At 36.3% G+C, this 19857-nt stretch overlaps 2 protein-coding genes and 2 pseudogenes across 2 annotated transcripts; 1 reads left to right on the top strand and 3 right to left on the bottom strand.

Annotated features, from left to right (window-relative positions):
- Nucleotides 1–1412: 1412 nt before the first annotated feature.
- On the bottom strand, nt 1413–2351 carry LOC118003528 (annotated as a pseudogene).
- A 4218-nt stretch (nt 2352–6569) lies between these two features.
- On the top strand, nt 6570–7851 carry LOC118003734 (annotated as a pseudogene).
- A 3247-nt stretch (nt 7852–11098) lies between these two features.
- On the bottom strand, nt 11099–12046 carry LOC118003526 (olfactory receptor 4K13-like). The gene has a single exon (XM_034994587.1). The coding sequence runs from the start codon at nt 12044–12046 to the stop codon at nt 11099–11101; it is 948 nt and encodes a 315-aa protein (XP_034850478.1).
- A 6666-nt stretch (nt 12047–18712) lies between these two features.
- Nucleotides 18713–19648, bottom strand: LOC118003314 (olfactory receptor 4N5). Its single transcript, XM_034994210.1, has one exon. It carries the CDS (start codon nt 19646–19648, stop codon nt 18713–18715), a length of 936 nt encoding a protein of 311 aa, XP_034850101.1.
- Between the last annotated feature and the right edge of the window lie 209 nt (nt 19649–19857).

Below are 19857 nucleotides of genomic sequence, written 5' to 3'. Positions count from 1 at the left end.
TTCTAAAAAGAAATAATTTTTTTTAAAAAAGGAATTAAAGATGGCATGTGATATGATGAACATTGGGCTTTATACTCAACTAATGAATCATTGAACATTATATCAAAAACTAATGATGTACTATACCATGGCTAATTGAATTTAAATAAAAAATAAAAATAAGATCAAACCTCTGGAAAAAATTTTTAAAAATTAAAAAAATCTAAGTGGAAATTTTTAAAAAAGGTGTGAATAGATTAAGCAGGAAATTAAAGAAGAATTTAAAAAAATACGTGGAAGCAAATGAAAATGAAAATGACAGTCAAAAACCTTTGGGATGCAGCAAAGGCAGTCCTAAGAGGGAATTGTATAACAATACAGGCCTTCCTCAAGAAGCAAGAAAAGTCTCAAATATACAACCTAACCTTACACCTAAAGGAACTGGAATAAAGAACAACAAGTAAAGCTTAAATCCATCAGGAGAAGGGGTGCTGCTTGTGCTGGCCTTCTAGGGGAGAGACCCACCATGCTGGCTTAGAGTCAGACCTGCCCTAGGATATACGCACTTGCGAGACACAGGGGCACAGGGTTTGGTGTAAGGGGGTCCCGCATTCACTGAGGGCCGCTGTGTTGCTCTCTGAAGTCCTACAGTGTTGATGGTGAGGGGGGAAATGGTGTCATCCCACTCTCTTGACCCCAGACAGGGGATCTCACACCCCCTGCTGTTCAGGAAGCCCTCAAAGAATAGCGAAGGCCATCAATGCACCGAGCACCGAGCACTACAGCTCTCTTGCATTTTATCTTTGGCCTGTGGCTGGGATTCAAGACTCCAAATCTTAAGGGATTTGGCACCGAGCAGACCCATTCCTTTCCTCCAGAGAAGAGTCTGCCCATCCTGTGTCTGGTGTCCTTAGGATGACTCAAACAACAACAACAACAACAACTCCTGTGTGGTACACAGAATCTATGGTGTAGCACAGCGAAAAGCAGCGACCAGGTTATCCAGCCTCTGTGCATACCTCTGTCCCCTGCCAGTGAAAGACTGTTTGCTGGCACCTGCAAGGTCTTTTGTCCTTGGGGAGGCAATATACCCCTTCCAAATATACTCCAGGAAGGGGAACTTTCTCTCCCAGTGTGATGCAGGAGATCCCTACAACACTTTGTGCACTCCCGGACCATGATTTCTCTTTATTTAATGGAATTTAGTCTTTAAAATTTCTGGGTTTTCAACTATAGTTAGTGGGCTGGCTTTTTTTCTCTTTAATTCTTTATTACATTAAAAATATTATTAACTCCAACTGGATTAAATTTCAACTAAAATAAGTATATTTGCAAAAAAACCAAACATGTCCTATAAATGTAATGATGGAACAAACATTTGATAATTTCAGTATACATTATGAATATTTTTAAAAATCTACAAACAAAACAAATTAATACCAACTTATTCTGAGGATGTGTTTGGTCCTCAGTCTACTAATGGCTGCTTTCATCTCCTGATTTCTCAGAGTATAAATGATGGGGTTCAGTAAAGGTGTAATAATTGAATAAAACAAAGGAAGAAATTTATCCACTGAAAAGCCCCTGAATGGCCAAGCGTAAATGAAGATAATTGGCCCAAAGAACAGAGTGACTACAGTAATGTGAGCAGACAATGTGGACAGAGCCTTGGAGAGTCCACCAGAGGATCGACGTCGGACAGTTACCAGAATGACAGTGTAGGAAATGAGCAGGAGTATGAAGCAGATGAAAGACAACAGTCCACTGTCAACAATTACCAGCAACTCCAGAACGTATTTCTCAGTGCAGGCAAGTTTTAGAACACGGGGAAGGTCACAAAAAATATCATCTACTGTGTAAGGGCCACAGAAGGGCAAGGTGATAGTAAAAACCATCTGGCTCATTGTATGCACAAAACCAACAGCCCATGATAGCAGCACAGAGCCCATGAGGACCCGGCGATTCATGATGGATGTGTAGTGAAGAGGTTTGTATATTGCAATATACTGATCAACAGCCATAACTATGAGAAGAGTCATCTCACTGCCACCTAAAAAGTGGAGGAAGAACATCTGAGCCATACAGCCCCACAAAGAAATAGTTTTATTCTCCTTGAGGAAATCTGTGACCATCTTAGGGGTGTGACTGTGGAAATAGACATATCCAGGAAGGAGAGATTTCAAGGAGGAAGTACATTGGTGTGGAGTACGAAGTGAGTCAAAGGTTACAGTGACCACGATGAGAAGGTTTCCTGCCATAATTGCTACATAGGCCAACAAAAATATGAAAAAAAAGAAAATTTCAAGTTCCCAAGTGTTGGTGAGTCCTAACAAAAGAAACTCCATTACCATTGAGCTATTCATCATATCCATCTAGTCTATGTAGGGGTTTTCAGAAAGTCATTAAAATGTAGAAAACCTGGAAAAAGTGACAAGTTAACCTGTGATAGTTTTGAAGATATGACCATATAAAAAGTAGTATTTGATTCATATATATAGAGAGAAGATGGACATTTCTGAAAAATACAGCAGATTTTTGACAAGTAGGTTTATGTTTCCTTGGTTCCTGCAAGCTTATCTTCTTTGTACCCAGTGCTTTCCTCTGATATTTCATACTTGTGTGCAGAGTGATTCTTGACTCTTATACTGGTTCATATATCTTTCACACTTGTACTTTGTGTGTGTTCCCATATTGAACTGACACTGATAGATCACTTTTATATACTTTTTTATTTAGATGTTTTAGTCCCAACTTTTTTTTCCTGTTTTCTTCTTTTTTTAAAATTTTAAAAAAAAATTTTTTTTTTTTTTTTGAGAGAGAGAGAATGAGAGAGAGAGCATGAGGGGGGGAGGGTCAGAGGGAGAAGCAGACTCCTCGCTGAGCAAGGTGCCCGATGCGGGACTCGATCCTGGGACTCCAGGATCATGACCTGAGCCGAAGGCAGTCGCTTAACCAACTGAGCCACCCAGGCGCCCCCTGTTTTCTTCTTTTTGAAAAACTATTACTGATACACACCAACCACACAGACACAGATACAGAATTACACGTATACACATAAACACAAATACATACGTTCTAGTTCTGGAGCTCCAGAACAGATTGTGGAAAATCTACTCTGAATATACATTTTTTGGCTTAATAGTTCATGAAATATTCAGATGTTATTGTTTAGCCCAACTATCAGAATAAGGGAAAAAAAAGAAAACTTGAACCAAGAGCTTAGATTTACATTCTAGTCCTGCCTTCTACATTTACCAGGGAAATATACTCTTAACTCTTTTGAACATTGATTTTATTTTTCTATATGCATAAAGTAATACCTACTCTTCAACCTCACAGATTGTTATGAGACTCCCAAGGATAACATATATGGAATATATTTGCGTATTTCATTGTATACCCATAGGTATTATGTATGTGCATTTACAAAATTCTGTTTTTAGCATTATCTCATTTTCTGGTGACTATAAAGATACCCAAACCAATAAGAACCATAGAAGAATTTTACTATGGAAGACTTGGTAAAGAAGACTTAGTCTAAATGAATATATTTTTCTCTATTAAATTTAAATGATATAATTACCTAGTTGTCTTCATTATATTTATTATCATCATTGGTATTCTATTTCATGTAGTAATTGAGTCACATACTAGTTATGCATAGTTTCAAAACTGTGCGGTCCTCAGTCTCAAAATACTGAAGGAAAAATCTTGAGAATTATAAAAGTAATTTTTATAGTTTGATAAGTAAAATTGGAAAATTATGAGCAAAACCCAATATTTATTAATTTAGGATTTTTGGAATTTTACGAGTCTCTATAAAATATATCCAGCTAAGTGTACATATAGATGGATTCCAATATGTTATTATAGATGAAATCATTCAATATGACAATTTGTACATATTGATATGTACAAATAAAGATGAAATATCTTTAAAATATTTATTTTTTTCTACTCAGACACAAGTAAAAATAAGAGTATGAAAAAGAAAAGAATTTTTCCTAACTTAAGCCACAGTTAAGCCTCCAATGGAAAATTTAAACTTTTGAGTAGTGTATTTTATACAAATACAGTGAACTGAAAAGAAATGAAAAAATAATTGAATAAATGTGAATCAAAAAAGCAAAGCCAGCTGCATTGAAAATTTTATTTAAAAAAAAATGAATCAACATGGTTTGGTTTCTCTCTAGCAGGAACTTAGTCTGAGAATGGGTTGGATAACCCGGGACTGGAGAACCTAGCTCTTTCTGTGACATTTATGTGACTTAAGGATGAAAAATGAGTGCACTCTTTTCAACTGTGGTTGCTTGCCTAGGGAAAAAAAATGCTATGGGATGTCCAATACTGTGTGTCTATATTTAGTAATAAGGTCTTTTCTATACATTTACACAAAAGCACTTAAACAGTGTATGTGGAAATACATAACTGACAGTTCTTTTAATAAGAATAAAAGCTGTACAGTTTTTATTGATCTTGAGGGGTTTTTTTATGAATCTTTTTTATGAGAGGATTAAGTCATGTATAGATTAGATAACCCATGCACGGGTAATAGTCACTGACCACAAAAAAATGTTTGGAATGTAAAAGTCAGATTTGCTGTCAGAATAACCATTATAAATATTTTCTAATTAAAAAATAAACTTGTACTTTTAATAGAAAAAGGTTCAGCATTATAGATACACAAAGGGCTTTGATCTCATATATTGATCAAGTTTAAAATATTAAAATTAATTGCTTTAAATGTAGGTAGAAAAAAGGCCAGTGGGTTTAGAAGAATAGGAAATAATCCTTGGGTTGCAAAATTACCAAAGAAATTTATTAGCAGTACAATTAGGTAATTACATTGAATGAAATGTTATATGACTTCAGGGAACAAAATAAGTGTACTTGAGTGGAAATTTTTTTAATTGATTTAAATTAATTTATCTCACTTATTTCATGTGTTTTCTGTGATGAAATAAATACTCAGTGTAGGAAAGTAATAACAGAGGTTAAGTAATAGGAAATCAGTGTTTCTCAGTTTCTTGATATGAGACTTTATTTTATGTTTCAGACTTATCACAGATGCTATACTTAGCCAAGGAAGAACCTAATTTTTCCATTATTTTAATACTCTAAATTGTCTTTTTATCCCATAGGGATAACTAATTTAAGTTTATATTCCCAAAATACAAACTCAAACTATAAAACTGACCCCTCAAATCAGGAATGTGGCTCTTGTTCTTACTGAAACTAGATACATTCTTCAGTTGCTAGTTGACCAAAATTATCTTTTACTATTGCCCTCATGATTGGAATAATGTGGTTTTCATTCAGTTCTAAGTTTCTTATAAAACCTCTTCTCCTTTATTAAAGTATACATTTGCAGTTTTTGTTAGCACTGCTATTTAAACCTACCAGTTCTGAGGAGTGGCCTCTTCAAAAACATGCAGATACAGTTAGATCCTGAATATATATTGTTTATCTTTTTTTGCCTTCATGAATATACAGGACAATGATTCACAGGTACAAAAAAAGAAAAAATAAAAAAGGACAAGAAACATAAATAAGATGCAGGCTGGTGATCAGTTCCCTAAAGGGAATTATTAAAATAAACATGCTAGTGTTCCCAAGAGTTCAGAACAAGGACTTCTCTCATTATTTAAGTGAATTGTGAATTCACCAAGTATCAGCCATGTGAACTTTCTCTAGTAAGTGCTTTTCAGAAAAAGCACTAACTCAAGTGTTTTGGTTGGGGAAGGATGAGCACATTTATAGAAAATGATCTATCATAAATGATAGACTTGAGGAAATTATAATTCTGTTAATTAGATTTCATCAATCTCAATATTTATAATTAGTAATTGAGTGTATTTATTCAAGTAAAATTAAAATAGTCTACACTGAGCAAGGCATATAAGGAAATTCATATACTATAGACCAGTTCTTACCAGAAAAAAAATCTCATTTTACCGTAGAAGGGGAGAGAAGAGAGCGAGGAGAGAGAGTAAGAGAGCAAGTGAACCAGCACACACAAGAATGAGCAAAAAGGAGAGGCTTTCATCATGGTAAGCAATAAATGATTAGTTAGTGGAGTTTAGCAATCAACCAACCATTCTAAAGATTTAGAATTCTCTAGTCCTTTACAATTATGTAGAACTTGATTATGACTCAAGACTATGAAAGGGAGATCATGGAGGCAACTATAGTAAAACTTTTATAGTAAAACAATGTAGATAAGTAAAATACTAAAGGCTAACAGTGTAACAATGTATGATTGCACATGAGTTCATTTGCTACAGAAATTTTTCTGTTTCCTCCTACTTTAACTCTTCCATGTTTATTTAATTGGAATGCTCTTTAAAAGATTACAAGAAAGTGAGGGGAGTACATGTATGATACAAGAAAAAGAAAAAAGTGAGGGGAGTACATGTGGTGCCACATTCATTTCCAAAGTCCATAGAAGACATTCCTAATAGATTTCTCATTCTTTCTGACTGAGCCTAGGAATTTTTTTTATTTAATAAATTCAATTTAGTTAACATTTTTTAAGATTTATTTTACCCACGCAGCCACTAGCAATTAGAATTGCCATGGGAACAAGATGAAGATGGAACCGAAGCCGGGCACAGGCCGTGGACGTGGTCCCGCCGAGAGCCGAAGATGGCAGTGAACGTATATTCAACATCAGTCACCAGTGATAACCTAAGTCGACATGACATGCTGGCCTGGATCAATGAGTCTCTGCAGCTGAATCTGACGAAGATGGAACAGTTGTGCTCAGGGGCTGCCTACTGTCAGTTTATGGACATGCTGTTCCCTGGCTCCATTGCCTTGAAGAAAGTGAAATTCCAGGCTAAGCTAGAACATGAATACATCCAGAACTTCAAAATACTACAAGCAGGTTTTAAGAGAATGGGTGTTGACAAAATAATTCCTGTGGACAAATTAGTAAAAGGAAAGTTTCAGGACAATTTTGAATTTGTTCAGTGGTTCAAGAAGTTTTTTGATGCAAACTATGATGGAAAAGACTATGACCCCGTAGCTGCCAGACAAGGTCAAGAAACTGCAGTGGCTCCCTCCCTTGTTGCTCCAGCTCTGAACAAACCGAAGACACCTCTCAGCTCTAGCAGTGCAGCTCCACAGAGGCCCATTGCAACTCACAGAACTACTGCAACCCCTAAGGCTGGCCCGGGTGTGGTGTGAAAGAATCCTGGTGTGGGCAACGGGGATGACGAAGCAGCTGAATTGATGCAGCAGGTCAACGTATTGAAACTTACTGTTGAAGACTTGGAGAAAGAAAGAGATTTCTACTTTGGAAAGCTAAGGAACATTGAATTGATTTGCCAGGAGAACGAGGGGGAAAACCTGGTATTGCAGAGGACCGTGGACATTCTGTATGCCACAGATGAAGGCTTTGTGATACCTGATGAAGGGGGCCCACAGGAGGAACAAGAAGAGTATTAATGGCCTGGACCAGCAGAGCAACATCCGAATTCTTTACTCCAAATCATGTGCTTAACTGTAAAATACCCCCTTTTATTATTCTTAGAGGACTCACTGGTTTCTTTTCATGAGCAAACAGTACCTCTTCTTAAAGTGCACTTTGCAGAAGTTTCACCCCTTTTCCAATGAGTTTGAGTTAGGAGCTTTTACCCTGTAGCAGAGCAGTATTAACATCTAGTTGGGTCACCTAGGGAACAAAGAGGCTGACCATGGGGCTCACCGTGTGGACGCTGGTAACACTGATTGCTGGAGAAGGTGTTTTTGTGTGATACTCTGAGGTGGAAACCTCAGTAGAGAAATGTAAAGACTGATTTGAATTTTAAGCTAATGTGAAATCTTGGCAGAGAACGTTTTAATAAATAAATGCCTTAAGAGTATTTAAAACAAAAAAAAAGAATTGCCATGAAAAATAAGTCTTTTAAAAATTTCTGCTGTTTTTTCAGTTTAGTGTGGTATTTGAGATGCAAGAAGGAAAAGGATTCTTTAATATAGAAATTAGGAAGATAATATTAGAACAATATTGGATGTCCTGACTTGATTACCCAAATCAGTTGGTAAGGATGGTATGCATAGAATTTTTCAAAATAAAGCTGAACTGTTAGGAGTACATGGTCTAGGGCCAAACTCAAGTAGGGCAGATATACTTAAAAAGGAAGAAAAAGGGAATAAGAAGGGAAAATACGTGTTTGATATTCAAGGTATATTTCAAAACTTTTGCACAGCAAAGGACACCATCAGCAATACAAAAAGGTAACCTACTGAATGGGGGAAGATATTTGGAAGTGATATATCTGATAAGGGGTTGATATCCAAAATACATGAAGAATGTATACAACTTGGGGCACCTGGGTAGCTCAGTTGTTAAGCGTCTGCCTTCGGCTCAGGTCATGGTCCCAGGGTCCTGGGATTGAGCCCTGCATTGGGCTCCCTGCTCCGCAGGAAGCCTGCTTCTCCCTCTCCCACTCCCCCTGCTTGTGTTCCCTCTCACTGTGTCTCTGTCAAATAAATAAATAAAATCTTAAAAAAAAAAAAAGAATGTATACAACTCAACACCAAAAAAACAATCTGAATAAAAATGGGCAGAGGACCTGCATAGATATCTTTTGAGGGAAGCCATACATATGGTCAACAGACTCATGCAAAGATGCTCAATATGACTAATCATTAGGGAAATGCAAATCAAAACACAGTGACATATCATCCAGTTTACATTTGTCAGAATGTCTAGAATCAAAAAGACAAAACATAGTAAGTGTTGGTGAGGGTGTGGAGAATAAAGAACTCTTATGTTCTTTTGGTGGGAATGTAATTGGTACAGCCACTAAGGAAAACAATATGGAGATTCCTCAAAAAATTTAAAATAGAATTACAATATGATCCAATAATTCCACTGCTGGGTATTTAACCAAAGAAAATTAAAATACTAATTTGAAAAGATATATGCACCCCTACATTTATTGAAGCATTATTTACAATAACCAAGATATGGAAGCAACCAGTGTCCATCACTAGATGAATGGATAAGGAAGATACGGTATATATACACAATGGAATATTACTCAGCCATAAAAAGAATGAAATCTTGCATTTGCAACAACATGGATGGACCTAGAGGGTGTTATGTTAGGTGAAATGAGTCAGAGAAAGACAAATACCATGTGATTTCACTCATGTGTGGAATCCAAAAACGAAACAAATGAACAAAAAAAACAAAAAGCAGAATTAGATATATAAATACAGAGAACAAACTGATGGTTGCCAGAGGTGAGGCAGGTGGGGGGATGGGCAAAATAGGTGAAGGAGAGTGGGAGATACACTGGCTTTCAGTTATGGAAAGAACAAGTCAGAGGAATAAAAGGCACAGCATAAAGAATATAGTCAATGATATTGTAGTAGTGTTGTATGGTGACAGATGGAGTTATACTTCTGGTAAGCATAGCAGCATAATATATAAAATTTCTCAAATCACTGTGTACACCTGAAACTAATGTAATACTTATGTCAACTATACTCAAATAAAAGTTTTCATAATAAAACAAAATATTAAAATATTTTTAAAATTGAGACATTTAAAAATTTATAAAAAGACATCTTGGTCTCCAAGATGTATGAATAATTTTAGGTCTTCTAATTGCCTTTGGAAGTCTTTGTAGATTCCACAAACTCAATATTTGTATTATTAATAAATTCAGGCTTCCTACCTGAAACAGTCCATTAACTATTCCCTCTGCTTTCCCTTTAGCTACATTATATTCTCTACTTAAGAGGACAGAGGTATAACATACTATAATGTATGCTGGATCCCGTCCTTCTCTTTCTCAAAACACATTAACGGCTTTATGTTGACAATAAAAAGGAATCTACTAGGCCTGAAAATTCTGGTTTTCCTTTCTATAAAATCTCAGCGTAGATCTTCTCCCTTTTATTCGTCAATTTCCTTCACCAAGGTCTACCTTTAATACTTACAAACTCTTTCTCACTTCATAGTGTCTGTTTACACTGGCCCTTTTGCCTGGAATGCTCTTTTCTTTGCTCAAAGCTCTAATTCTAGAGCTTACTTAACTGGTTGGTATAAATGTCTCCCCTTAAAGTAGTCTTCTGAGACCACCATGCCTAACATACATCCCTCCCCTTGGTTACTCTCTCCAGAACAGGGAACAGGTCTGTATCTATAACCATGTATCTGTATTGCTTTAGACAGTGATTGGTACCTAATAAATATTTTTTTAATGTTTTATGAATGATGAAATTCAGTTACATTGAGTGTCCATGTGATCTGGTAAAGTAAGCTACACTAAGCTGTTCATGGTTTTAATCTTTAATATTTCAGTTGATATTGATTTTTTGAAAACTGAGTACTCAAAGATATGTTGGAAATATTTATTTTTAGGCATATTTTTACCTTCTACTAAATATATAGTGTATTGAGGCTATATAGTGAGAATGTTATCCTCATTCAAATCACAATTCCTCTGTGAAGACTTCATAATGGTTGACAAATATTGACAGATATTTTAACACCTATTAAGTTACTAAATACAGTTTTAGGGAAAAAGATTTGATACTAAACACCGTATAGCGTGTTGTCATACTAAAGTTACCTATTTTTACATACTGAGCCATTAAAACTTTATAAAATTTTTGTGATAATATTTATGATTAGGTGTTTTAAACATTCATCAGCATTGTTTCCTTTATTCTTTTTTTTTAAAGATTTATTTATTTAAGAGTGAGAGAATGAGAGAGAGAGCATGAGAGGGGGGAGGGTCAGAGGGAGAAGCAGACTCCCTGCTGAGCAGGGAGCCCGATGCGGGACTCGATCCCGGGACTCCAGGATCATGACCTGAGCCGAAGGCAGTCGCTTAACCAACTGAGCCACCCAGGCGCCCTGTTTCCTTGAATTCTAAGACAAGGAAGTACAAGGAATTAATGAATGCACATTTATTAATGTATTGAATCTGTGTTATGAACATTTTCCATTAAATTTTTAATAAAACTGACAATAATGCTATGAATTTTGAGGGAAATAGATAGTATTTAATATTTTCATTGTAGTTATTCCAATAAATATTGGAGACTCAAAAACCCCAAATAGCAGAGACCACAAATAATCAGTTGTTATAGATATTATTTAGGAAGTGAGCCAGGAACCAAGATGCTGGCTGCTGAGTCTCTTAATGGCTGCTTTCATTTCCTGATTCCTCAGAGTATAAATAATTGGATTAAGGAGGGGGGTGATTATAGAGTAAAACACAGAAAGAAACTTATCTACAGAGTAACTATTGAATGGGAAAGCATAGATGAAGATAGCAGGGCCAAAGAAGAGAGTGACCACAGTGATGTGAGCAGATAGTGTGGACACCGCTTTGGAGGATGCAGTGGAGGAGTGCTGCCAGATGGTGACCAGCATGACAATATAGGATATGAGCAAGAGAATGAAGCAGACCAGGGAGAGGAGTCCACTGTTTGCAATCACCAACAGTTCTAGGATATAGGTGTCAGTGCAGGCAAGCTTGATGATCAGGGGAAGGTCACAGAAAATGCTGTCCACAACATTGGGACCACAGAAAGGTAAACCTACAGTGAAAACCATCTGGCTGGTGGTGTGTATGAACCCAATTGCCCACGAGAGCAGTAGAAACACAATGAGTGCCCTGCGATTCATGATGGTCTTATAGTGCAAGGGTTTGCATATGGCAACATACCTATCCATGGCCATAGCTATCAGAAGAGACATCTCTCCACCCCCAAAGAAGTGCATAAAAAATATCTGGGCCATGCAGCCCCACAAGGAGATGGTCTTGCGTTTTCTAAGGAAGTCTGCAGTCACTTTGGGAGTTGCAGCAGAAGAAAGACATAAGTCAAAAAATGATAAATTTGCCAGAAAGAAATACATGGGGGAGTGAAGATGGTTGTCAACTATCACAGAGATCACAATGAGGAGGTTTCCTACTATGATGGCTACATAGACAAGAAAGAAGATTGCAAAAAGGAATATTTGAATTTCTTGAGAATTGGAAAGTCCCAGCAAGATGAACTCAGAAACACTTGATGTGTTTTTCAGGAGATCCACATTCATCCTTTTGTACATTTGTCAGAAGTTGCCTAGATGAGGGAAAAAACAGGATGTCATAGGGACTGACAAATCAGTAAACCTGATCTTTACTTACATCCTGTGTCATATGCAGGCAAACAACCCTGTTGGTAATATGACTGCTTCATAGGTATTTTGCAGGAGATATTTCACAGGACCACATGACAATAGAAAGTGTGAAGGGAATGGAGCCAACTAAATGAAATGTGTGTGTTGGTTAGTAGGGGCAAGGTCAGTTGGACATTGAGAAAAACCTCTCCGTTCTTGTTCAGCTGCAGATCAGACTGTATGTGAACACTTAACTTATTAGAATGATGGAAAAGAGTTTTGGAAGGCATCAGCAAAATAGATTTTTATCTTTTTCAGGAAGTGCATTTACTGACACATTTTTGTGACATTCTCAGTATGCGGTAAAAAGTTTGCCATATTAAATATTGCTGAAATCACATAATGTGCATTATGCTTCCTGAACTGATTATATAGTCCATGAGCATACTGTTGATAGAAGGTTGCATGTGGAGACACTTATAACTGAGATCAAAACCAATTACTGAGAAAAAACAAAAGAAAACCCAATTACTGAGAAAGATTAAGCTTTTTAGACTTGAATGACCCAGATTGACTCTCAAAACTACAGATGCTCATCTGCATAGTGCCTAACTCTTCATATGATTAGACATAAAGTGTGTCCTATCTGTGCATTCTTAGCCAATTGCTGTAAAATTGAATTAAATATCCATTTTTATCTGATAACTGTTTTTAAGTCATATGTTTTCATATATGATTGTATAGAAACATCTAAATCACTATTATTAAGATTAGTGAACTTTACCATGGTAGTCTTTTTTTTTTTTTTCCGACCATTGTAGTCTTGTTCCACTTTCCTCCATTAGTGAGGGGTAAAGGGTAAGGTGAATCATTTACCTTTGTAAACATGACTTTAAAAAATTTGAAATGTGATGGATTGTTTGAATAGAGTGCCATCTTGGGTTACTTAGCCTCCTTGGACCTATCCTTTCTCACAGTTACTTCCTTAAAGTTCTTTTAACCTTTAACTTTGCCAAAATAGAAAAAGTCATAGATACTATGTTACTGACTGAGGTGGATTCAGCTAAGCTAAGTGAACTTTTAAAAAATACACACATATCAAAGGAATAGGTCAGTGCTCGTTGTATATACATTCACTTTTTAAAGACCTTCCTGTTTGCCTGATTGTAGCTCTATTTTTCAAGTCTTAAATCCAGGCTTGTTGTTCATCTCCAGTCCTTTCCTTGCTTTTATGAGAGCCTAGACCCAGTACTAATGCAGATTGTCAGAAGAGAAAATAGAATATATATAGTTTTGGGGTACATTTTCACCTTTTAGTTACACAGTTCAAATTTTTCAAAATATAGTATATCTAAATAACCATAATAAACATTTAATCGTATTCTCTTTTCTATGTATAGTTACTGTCACTTAAGATAACTTACAATAACACACAGTTATTATAAATGGCTCATAATCTTCCATTATGTTTGACACCATCATTCAGAGTAGCATAAAAACGTCCTTCTTTTACAAGGTAATAGAACTGAAAATGGAAATCTTTGTTAGTTCTCATTCACAGATGTGAATGTGTATTTCTTCTTTGTGCTTCATACCCTTGCTGTAAGGCAATGATTTTACCTAAGATATAGCTCCTGGACCTTCTGTATTTGTCTGAAGTATGCAATAAGTACATTTGCAGGTGCACATGGGTCTGGCAGAGATAGAGTCCTAGACAAGATACTATCTCTAATTTTTTTTTTCTTATGAGTGTTTACTTGGCCATTTTCAGACTGTTGCCATAGGAAAGTTGAACTTTCTCACACGTTTTTCTAATAATTCCTAACAAGTTAATGATAGCATCAATATTTTATGAGTGGTGACATTCTGTGATTTTCAAAGCCGTGAATCAGGCACTTTATCCTTGCATTTCTATCATTTATTTCTTTTAAAAAAATTACATTTCTAAAAACAACAAAGGAATGTTCTCTGTATTTCTGCTATAATTCAAAGAATAAGATCATGGGATAGCCAAACAATTTGAACATACCTAGATTTCTTTTCTGTAAGAATAATTTACTCGGCCTGGATTGCTGGATTATCTTAATTTCCAGTAGTCCTTGGTATGGTGTTTCTGATTTTTGTATTTTTTTCCCAGTTGTATAAAATAAGGTATATTCCAGTTTAATTTTCCCCTTTCAGCCCTCCTTTTAGTTATCTTTTTGGCATTTGTACTTATCACTTATGGACACATTTAAGGTTTTAATGAAAATAATGAGATCGATGTGGTATGTAAGGTAGAGTAACAGGTCAGGATTATGTAACCTACCGGTTTGCACTTGGACTTCAGAAGTAACATCAATATGAAATAGATGCTTAATCTTCATCATCCAGTGATTTTATTTTCTGCTCTGAACTTCAAAAGACAGCAGTATATCAATGTATCCCTTGGTAGAAGGCCCAAAGGAGGAAACTCATTTGATTGTTTTAAATTCCTGAGAGACTAGGAGTAAAAAAGTAATTAGGATGTTAAAATACACTTTTGACTTTACAAAAATGAGACACCATTTTTCATCCATAAAATTGATAATACTTTAAAGACAATTTTCAGTACTCAGGTGGTCAGTGGAAAGAGGACTAGAGTTGAATTATGAGAATTTTGTATGATGTTCATTCTTTTGTTGTAGTTTGTTTTCTACATTAAGCATTGATAAATGTGATATGTAGGAAAATATAAATATTCTAGATTATTTTAATTCTAAATTTTATTAAGGCTGAAATTTTCATATTTAAACTCTGTTTGAAATTTATTGATAAATAATGTGAGATAGTTTTTCATTTTTGCAATTAAATAATAATTCATTCCACTAAGAATTTGTTATGCTTTCTTTATAACCTTTTCAATTTGCCGATAGATCAGGCTCTTCTTCAGGTATGCTCATTTACTGTTTTGTTTTCCCGATAATTTTTGAGGAGGTACTATACATTTTACTACTCATTATGTTTACAACATATTTAATGTATGGAAGGGCAAGCCTGCTCTCACTGCTTTACTCATTCGTAGTTTTCTTGGCTAGCTTCTTATCTTTTTATTCTAAATTAAATAGATTTATTTTTTAAAGTTAAAACAAGTTACAAAGATATTTTGATATCACAGTATTAAACTTATAAGAAAGGTAGAAAAAAATGAACAGTATTAGAAATGTCTGCTACTTTTATAACACAGTAAAATTTTCTCATCTTCATTATCAACACTTTTTTTGTTAAATGTAATTTTGCATATTTCCTACTTTTATGCTGTACTTTATATGATCTTTTCTATAACATAATTGGTTTTAATTGCTATTGTTTCCTTTTTTTTTTTTTACATGTTTAAGTTGTAAATGGTATCATTGTAGAAATCTCATTTGTAATTTTATCCCAGTTAATTGTCTCCTTTGTTTTGGGTTACTGATAAATGATCTACAAACAATAATATTTTTTCTAATACATTTCTTGTGCCTTATTTCATTAACTAGAATTGTAGAGCAATGTTAAATTAACAGTGATGATAACTGGCTATGGCAGTTTCCCAACCATGACCCTTCCCTCTTTCTTGAAAGCAAAGCAGATTTTCTTGGGATCAGGTGTCTGTGCACGTCCATGGAGTCTCCAGACCTATCCACAAAGCTGCATCTCACTAGCCTGAACCACAGTTCTTCATTTTCCTCACCAATGACTAGTTTAGCAATGAGGCTAGACCGTGTAGCAGAGACTGCTGAGAAGCCTTCTCCCATTCTTCATTAGCAACAGACACCTGAATTCATTAAGTGACATTGTGCATTCTTCCTTGCAAGTAAAAGTGGCTGATAACATAAAAGTAAACAGTATTATCAGGCAGCTGCTTGGTAAAAATTCTTTATAGGGGCTGACTCCTGGGAGAGTTATGCCCTTTGTCTCTCCCCACCTCCATATTTTCTGAGATCTAATTGGGAAAGTGTTAGTCTTTATACTAACATTAAGTATGGTAAATATTTATAGTCAAATGCTATCAGTTAAACATGGTACACATATAAAACAAAAGGAGTTTAATTACTCTAGTGACAATAAGGCTGAAATGCTAACGGCAAATGTTCAGGGAATCCAAAGATGAACATCAACTGGAAGCTACCCCCAATCTAAGCTGGAGGGAACAAGAGAAGAAGACACAGTCTTACCACAGCCCAAGGGTGTGGCCATATGTTCCATTTTCTTCTTCTCCCTTAACAAGTTTCTGTAAACATAGAGGCTTCATTGAACTCAAACTTATTATCTTATAGTTGTGTAGGTCCACAATCCAACATTGGTCTCACTGGAATACAATCAAGTTTTTGGCAGGACAGTATTCCTTACTGGAGGCTTTGAGGGAGAAACTGCTCCCAGACTCATGCTGGCTATGGGCCAACTTTAGTTCCAGGTGGTTGTAGAATATCATTTCCATTTCCTTGCTGATTTTTAGTCAGGGATTATTCTCACTTTCTAGGCATTGCCTATATTCCTTGATCATGTCTTCTTCCTCTTCAAAGCCAGAAACAGTGCATTAAAGCCTCCTCAAGTCCCATCCTTCCTGGCATTTTTTTTTCTTTCTCTGGATCCATGAAAGGTTCAATGCTTTTAAATACTCACGTGTTAGATTGAGTCCACCCGGATTATCCAGGATAATCTCCCCATCTGAAGGTTTATAAACAATTATATCTCCAAAGTTCTTTTTGCCATGTAAGGTAACATATTCACAAGTTCTCTGGTTAGGGTGTGGACTTATTTGGGAGACCATTATTCTGGTTATAACAGCTTATATACAAAAGTCAGAAGTGTTGTGGCCCATTTCACTAGGAGAGCTAGAGCCATGGAAGTGTTGCTGAGTTCCAGAGTGAGCCACAGAAGTACTGCAGATGTTTGGGCTAAGGCAGTGTGAGAGAGTGTGTGTGTGTGTGTGTGTGTGCTTTGTTGTCCTTTCCTCCCACCCTATGTTAATCTAACAGTAACACTCATTTGTAACCATCTGGAGGTCAAGTGACTTAGGGTCCTGGAAATTCAGTCTTCATGGATAAGGGCTGCCTATAATACAGCAAATTTGTAGAAATGAAAAGAATGGATTGGAAGGAAAATGGACCTATAATGGCACACATCCTTTTATTATTCAATCTTTCTGGAATACAAGTGTGGTGTGTGAAATTTTTACAGACATTTTGTGACAAATTATTAAAAAAAAAACCACACACACAGGGGGTTTTGGAGTCTCTGGTGATACTGTGGTACTACTATACAAACATTTTATTTTACACTAGAAAATAAACCTCTACCTGATTTAACTATAACACTGTAATCATGGTTGATTACTAGCAGACCAATAATTTTAGTCAAGGACATATATATACAATTACATATAGGGGCATTAAGTGAAATTTTCAATATTCCTAAGATAGAGCATAAGAAAAACAACATTTTCTCTTCCCACGTTAAGTCACTGTGAAGGATAAAGTGTGAGGACAAAAACCTCATTCATTGAAGATGGCAGGGTCCTGCCACATTTGTGAAGTTTTGGAGAGTTTATATAGGGCAAGTATGCTGAGACAGCTTAAAAGTTAAAGTATTGCATCTTGTACCTTAATCACTATACCACTAAGAAGAAAGCATAATGTCTGGTAGTCCTCTCTAAGTTCTAGAGGCAGTTTATTCCAACATGTGTATATTACTTACTTATTGATTGACATGAGGGTTCTAGTTTTTGTGAACTTAGTTCAGGAAAGGCATGCTAGCAGATACACTACAGAGTGAAAGGAGCCTTACCACTAGGGCCATATGTCCAGGTAAATTCTACAGTATTAAAGTTGTGTTGCCTTTATCAATTAAATCAAAAGAAGGAGAAACTGTGAAACAATATAAATATAAAACATTTGACAAGAAAGCAGATTTTAATCCAGTCATATCAATAATAATCCTATAATAGTCATATCAATAATAATCCAGTCATATCAATAATAATCAATAATAATCCAATAATAATCGCTCCTTTTACAGGACCATTGTCATGCATTTATATATATACACCTAACAAGACATCATACTATTTTTTGTACAGTCAGTATTTAATACATACTTATTTATATATATCAACATATTTGACAAGCTACTACATTCCTTTTTGTGGTCTTGAAATGTACCAGTTCATAAGATCTTTGTACCCTTGTACCAATCATCCTCTCTCTCTCGAATTTTCTGTCCCCATGTAATTCCATGGGTGTGTCTTTCAAGTTGTCTGGTTAGCAACTAACCCCTGCTCTGAAAGACCTTGCTTAACAACCAAAAGCAACTACCATCTCCCAGTCAAACTTTATCATAACGTTATTTTTTATTTGCTTCAGAGCACTATCTCTTTTGGATCTGTTTTCAATTTAATAGTTTAATCTGTGTTTATCTACTTGAATATAACCCCAAGAGACCTGGAATCTTACCTGCCTTATTCACATAGCTAGAACAGTGCCTAAAAATTGCAAGTACTTAATAAATGTATTTGCTAAAATGACTGACTGATTTAGTGTATTAATGAATAATTGATTTAATCAATTCCAACTGGATTTTCTCCTTTGTTGTTGTCCCATTCTTCTATTTCATTTGGCAAACCATGTGACGACTCAGTAACCTCCTCATGGAAGCTTTCACTTCCTGATTGTGAAAAGTATAAATCACAGGGTTCATCAAAGGAAAGATGACTGTGTGAAAGAGAGAAACCACTTTGTCAGCTGGGAAAGCTCTGAATGGGCAAGTATAGATGAAGATGGCAGGTCCAAACATCAGAAACACAATGATAATGTGTGTGGTACATGTGGAAAGAGCCTTATTCTTCCCTTCAGAGGAATGTCCCTTCACATGGCAGAGGATGACCGCATAGGAGGCCAGAAGTCCCAGGAAGCACAGCAGCGTGAGCAGGCCACTGTTGGAGACCATCAGGAGGTCCACCACAAAAGTGTCTGTGCAGGCCAGCTTGATGACCTGCGGGACATCACAGAAGAAGTTATCTAGCTGGTTTGGGCCACAGAAGGGCAAGCGGAGAATAAGGGCTGCTTGTACAATGGAATGAGTAAAGCCCCCAAGCCACAGAGCCAACAGCAAGGCGTAGCAGACTCTAGGGTTCATGACAGTGGAATAGTGCAAAGGACGACAGATGGCGATGTAGCGGTCAAAGGCCATCACAACAAGAAGAAACATCTCCCCTGCCCCCAGGAAGTGCAAGAAAAAGAGCTGAGTGATGCAGCCTCTGTAGGAGATTATTTTCTTCTCAGAGAGGAAGTCCACCAGCATCCTGGGAGCCACAATGAAGGAATAGGATGCATCTAGGAAGGCCAAGTTGCCCAGAAAGAAGTAGAGGGGGGCTGTGAGGCCAGGGTCTGATCTGATGGTGAGGATGATGAGGAAGTTTCCAGGGAGGATGATGAGATAGAAAACTAAGACTAGCACAAAGACCAGGAGTTGAGCGTGTTGAGACTGGGTTAGACCAAGGAGGATGAATTCTGTCACCACTGTTCTGTTCTCCCTCTCCATCTCTCCTCTGTCTGCAGAATAACAAAGTATTATCTGTTATAACCACCTTTTTATCGTCTCCATAGCTCTTCTCCAGATAAAAACATTTATTTACCACATCCAAAACTTGCCTAGCTGAAAAAAAATGCATGTCCCATAAGTGTCTTATGTTTTGAGTTGACCCTTCTACCCTCCATTTCTTGATCCCTCCCTAAGACATTGTTCTCATA

This window comes from Mirounga leonina, unplaced genomic scaffold (genome assembly GCF_011800145.1).
Source record: "Mirounga leonina isolate KUSES-001 unplaced genomic scaffold, KU_Mleo_1.0 Mir_91, whole genome shotgun sequence".
NCBI lineage: Eukaryota > Metazoa > Chordata > Mammalia > Carnivora > Phocidae > Mirounga > Mirounga leonina.
This window is presented reverse-complemented; position numbering and strand designations above follow the sequence as displayed.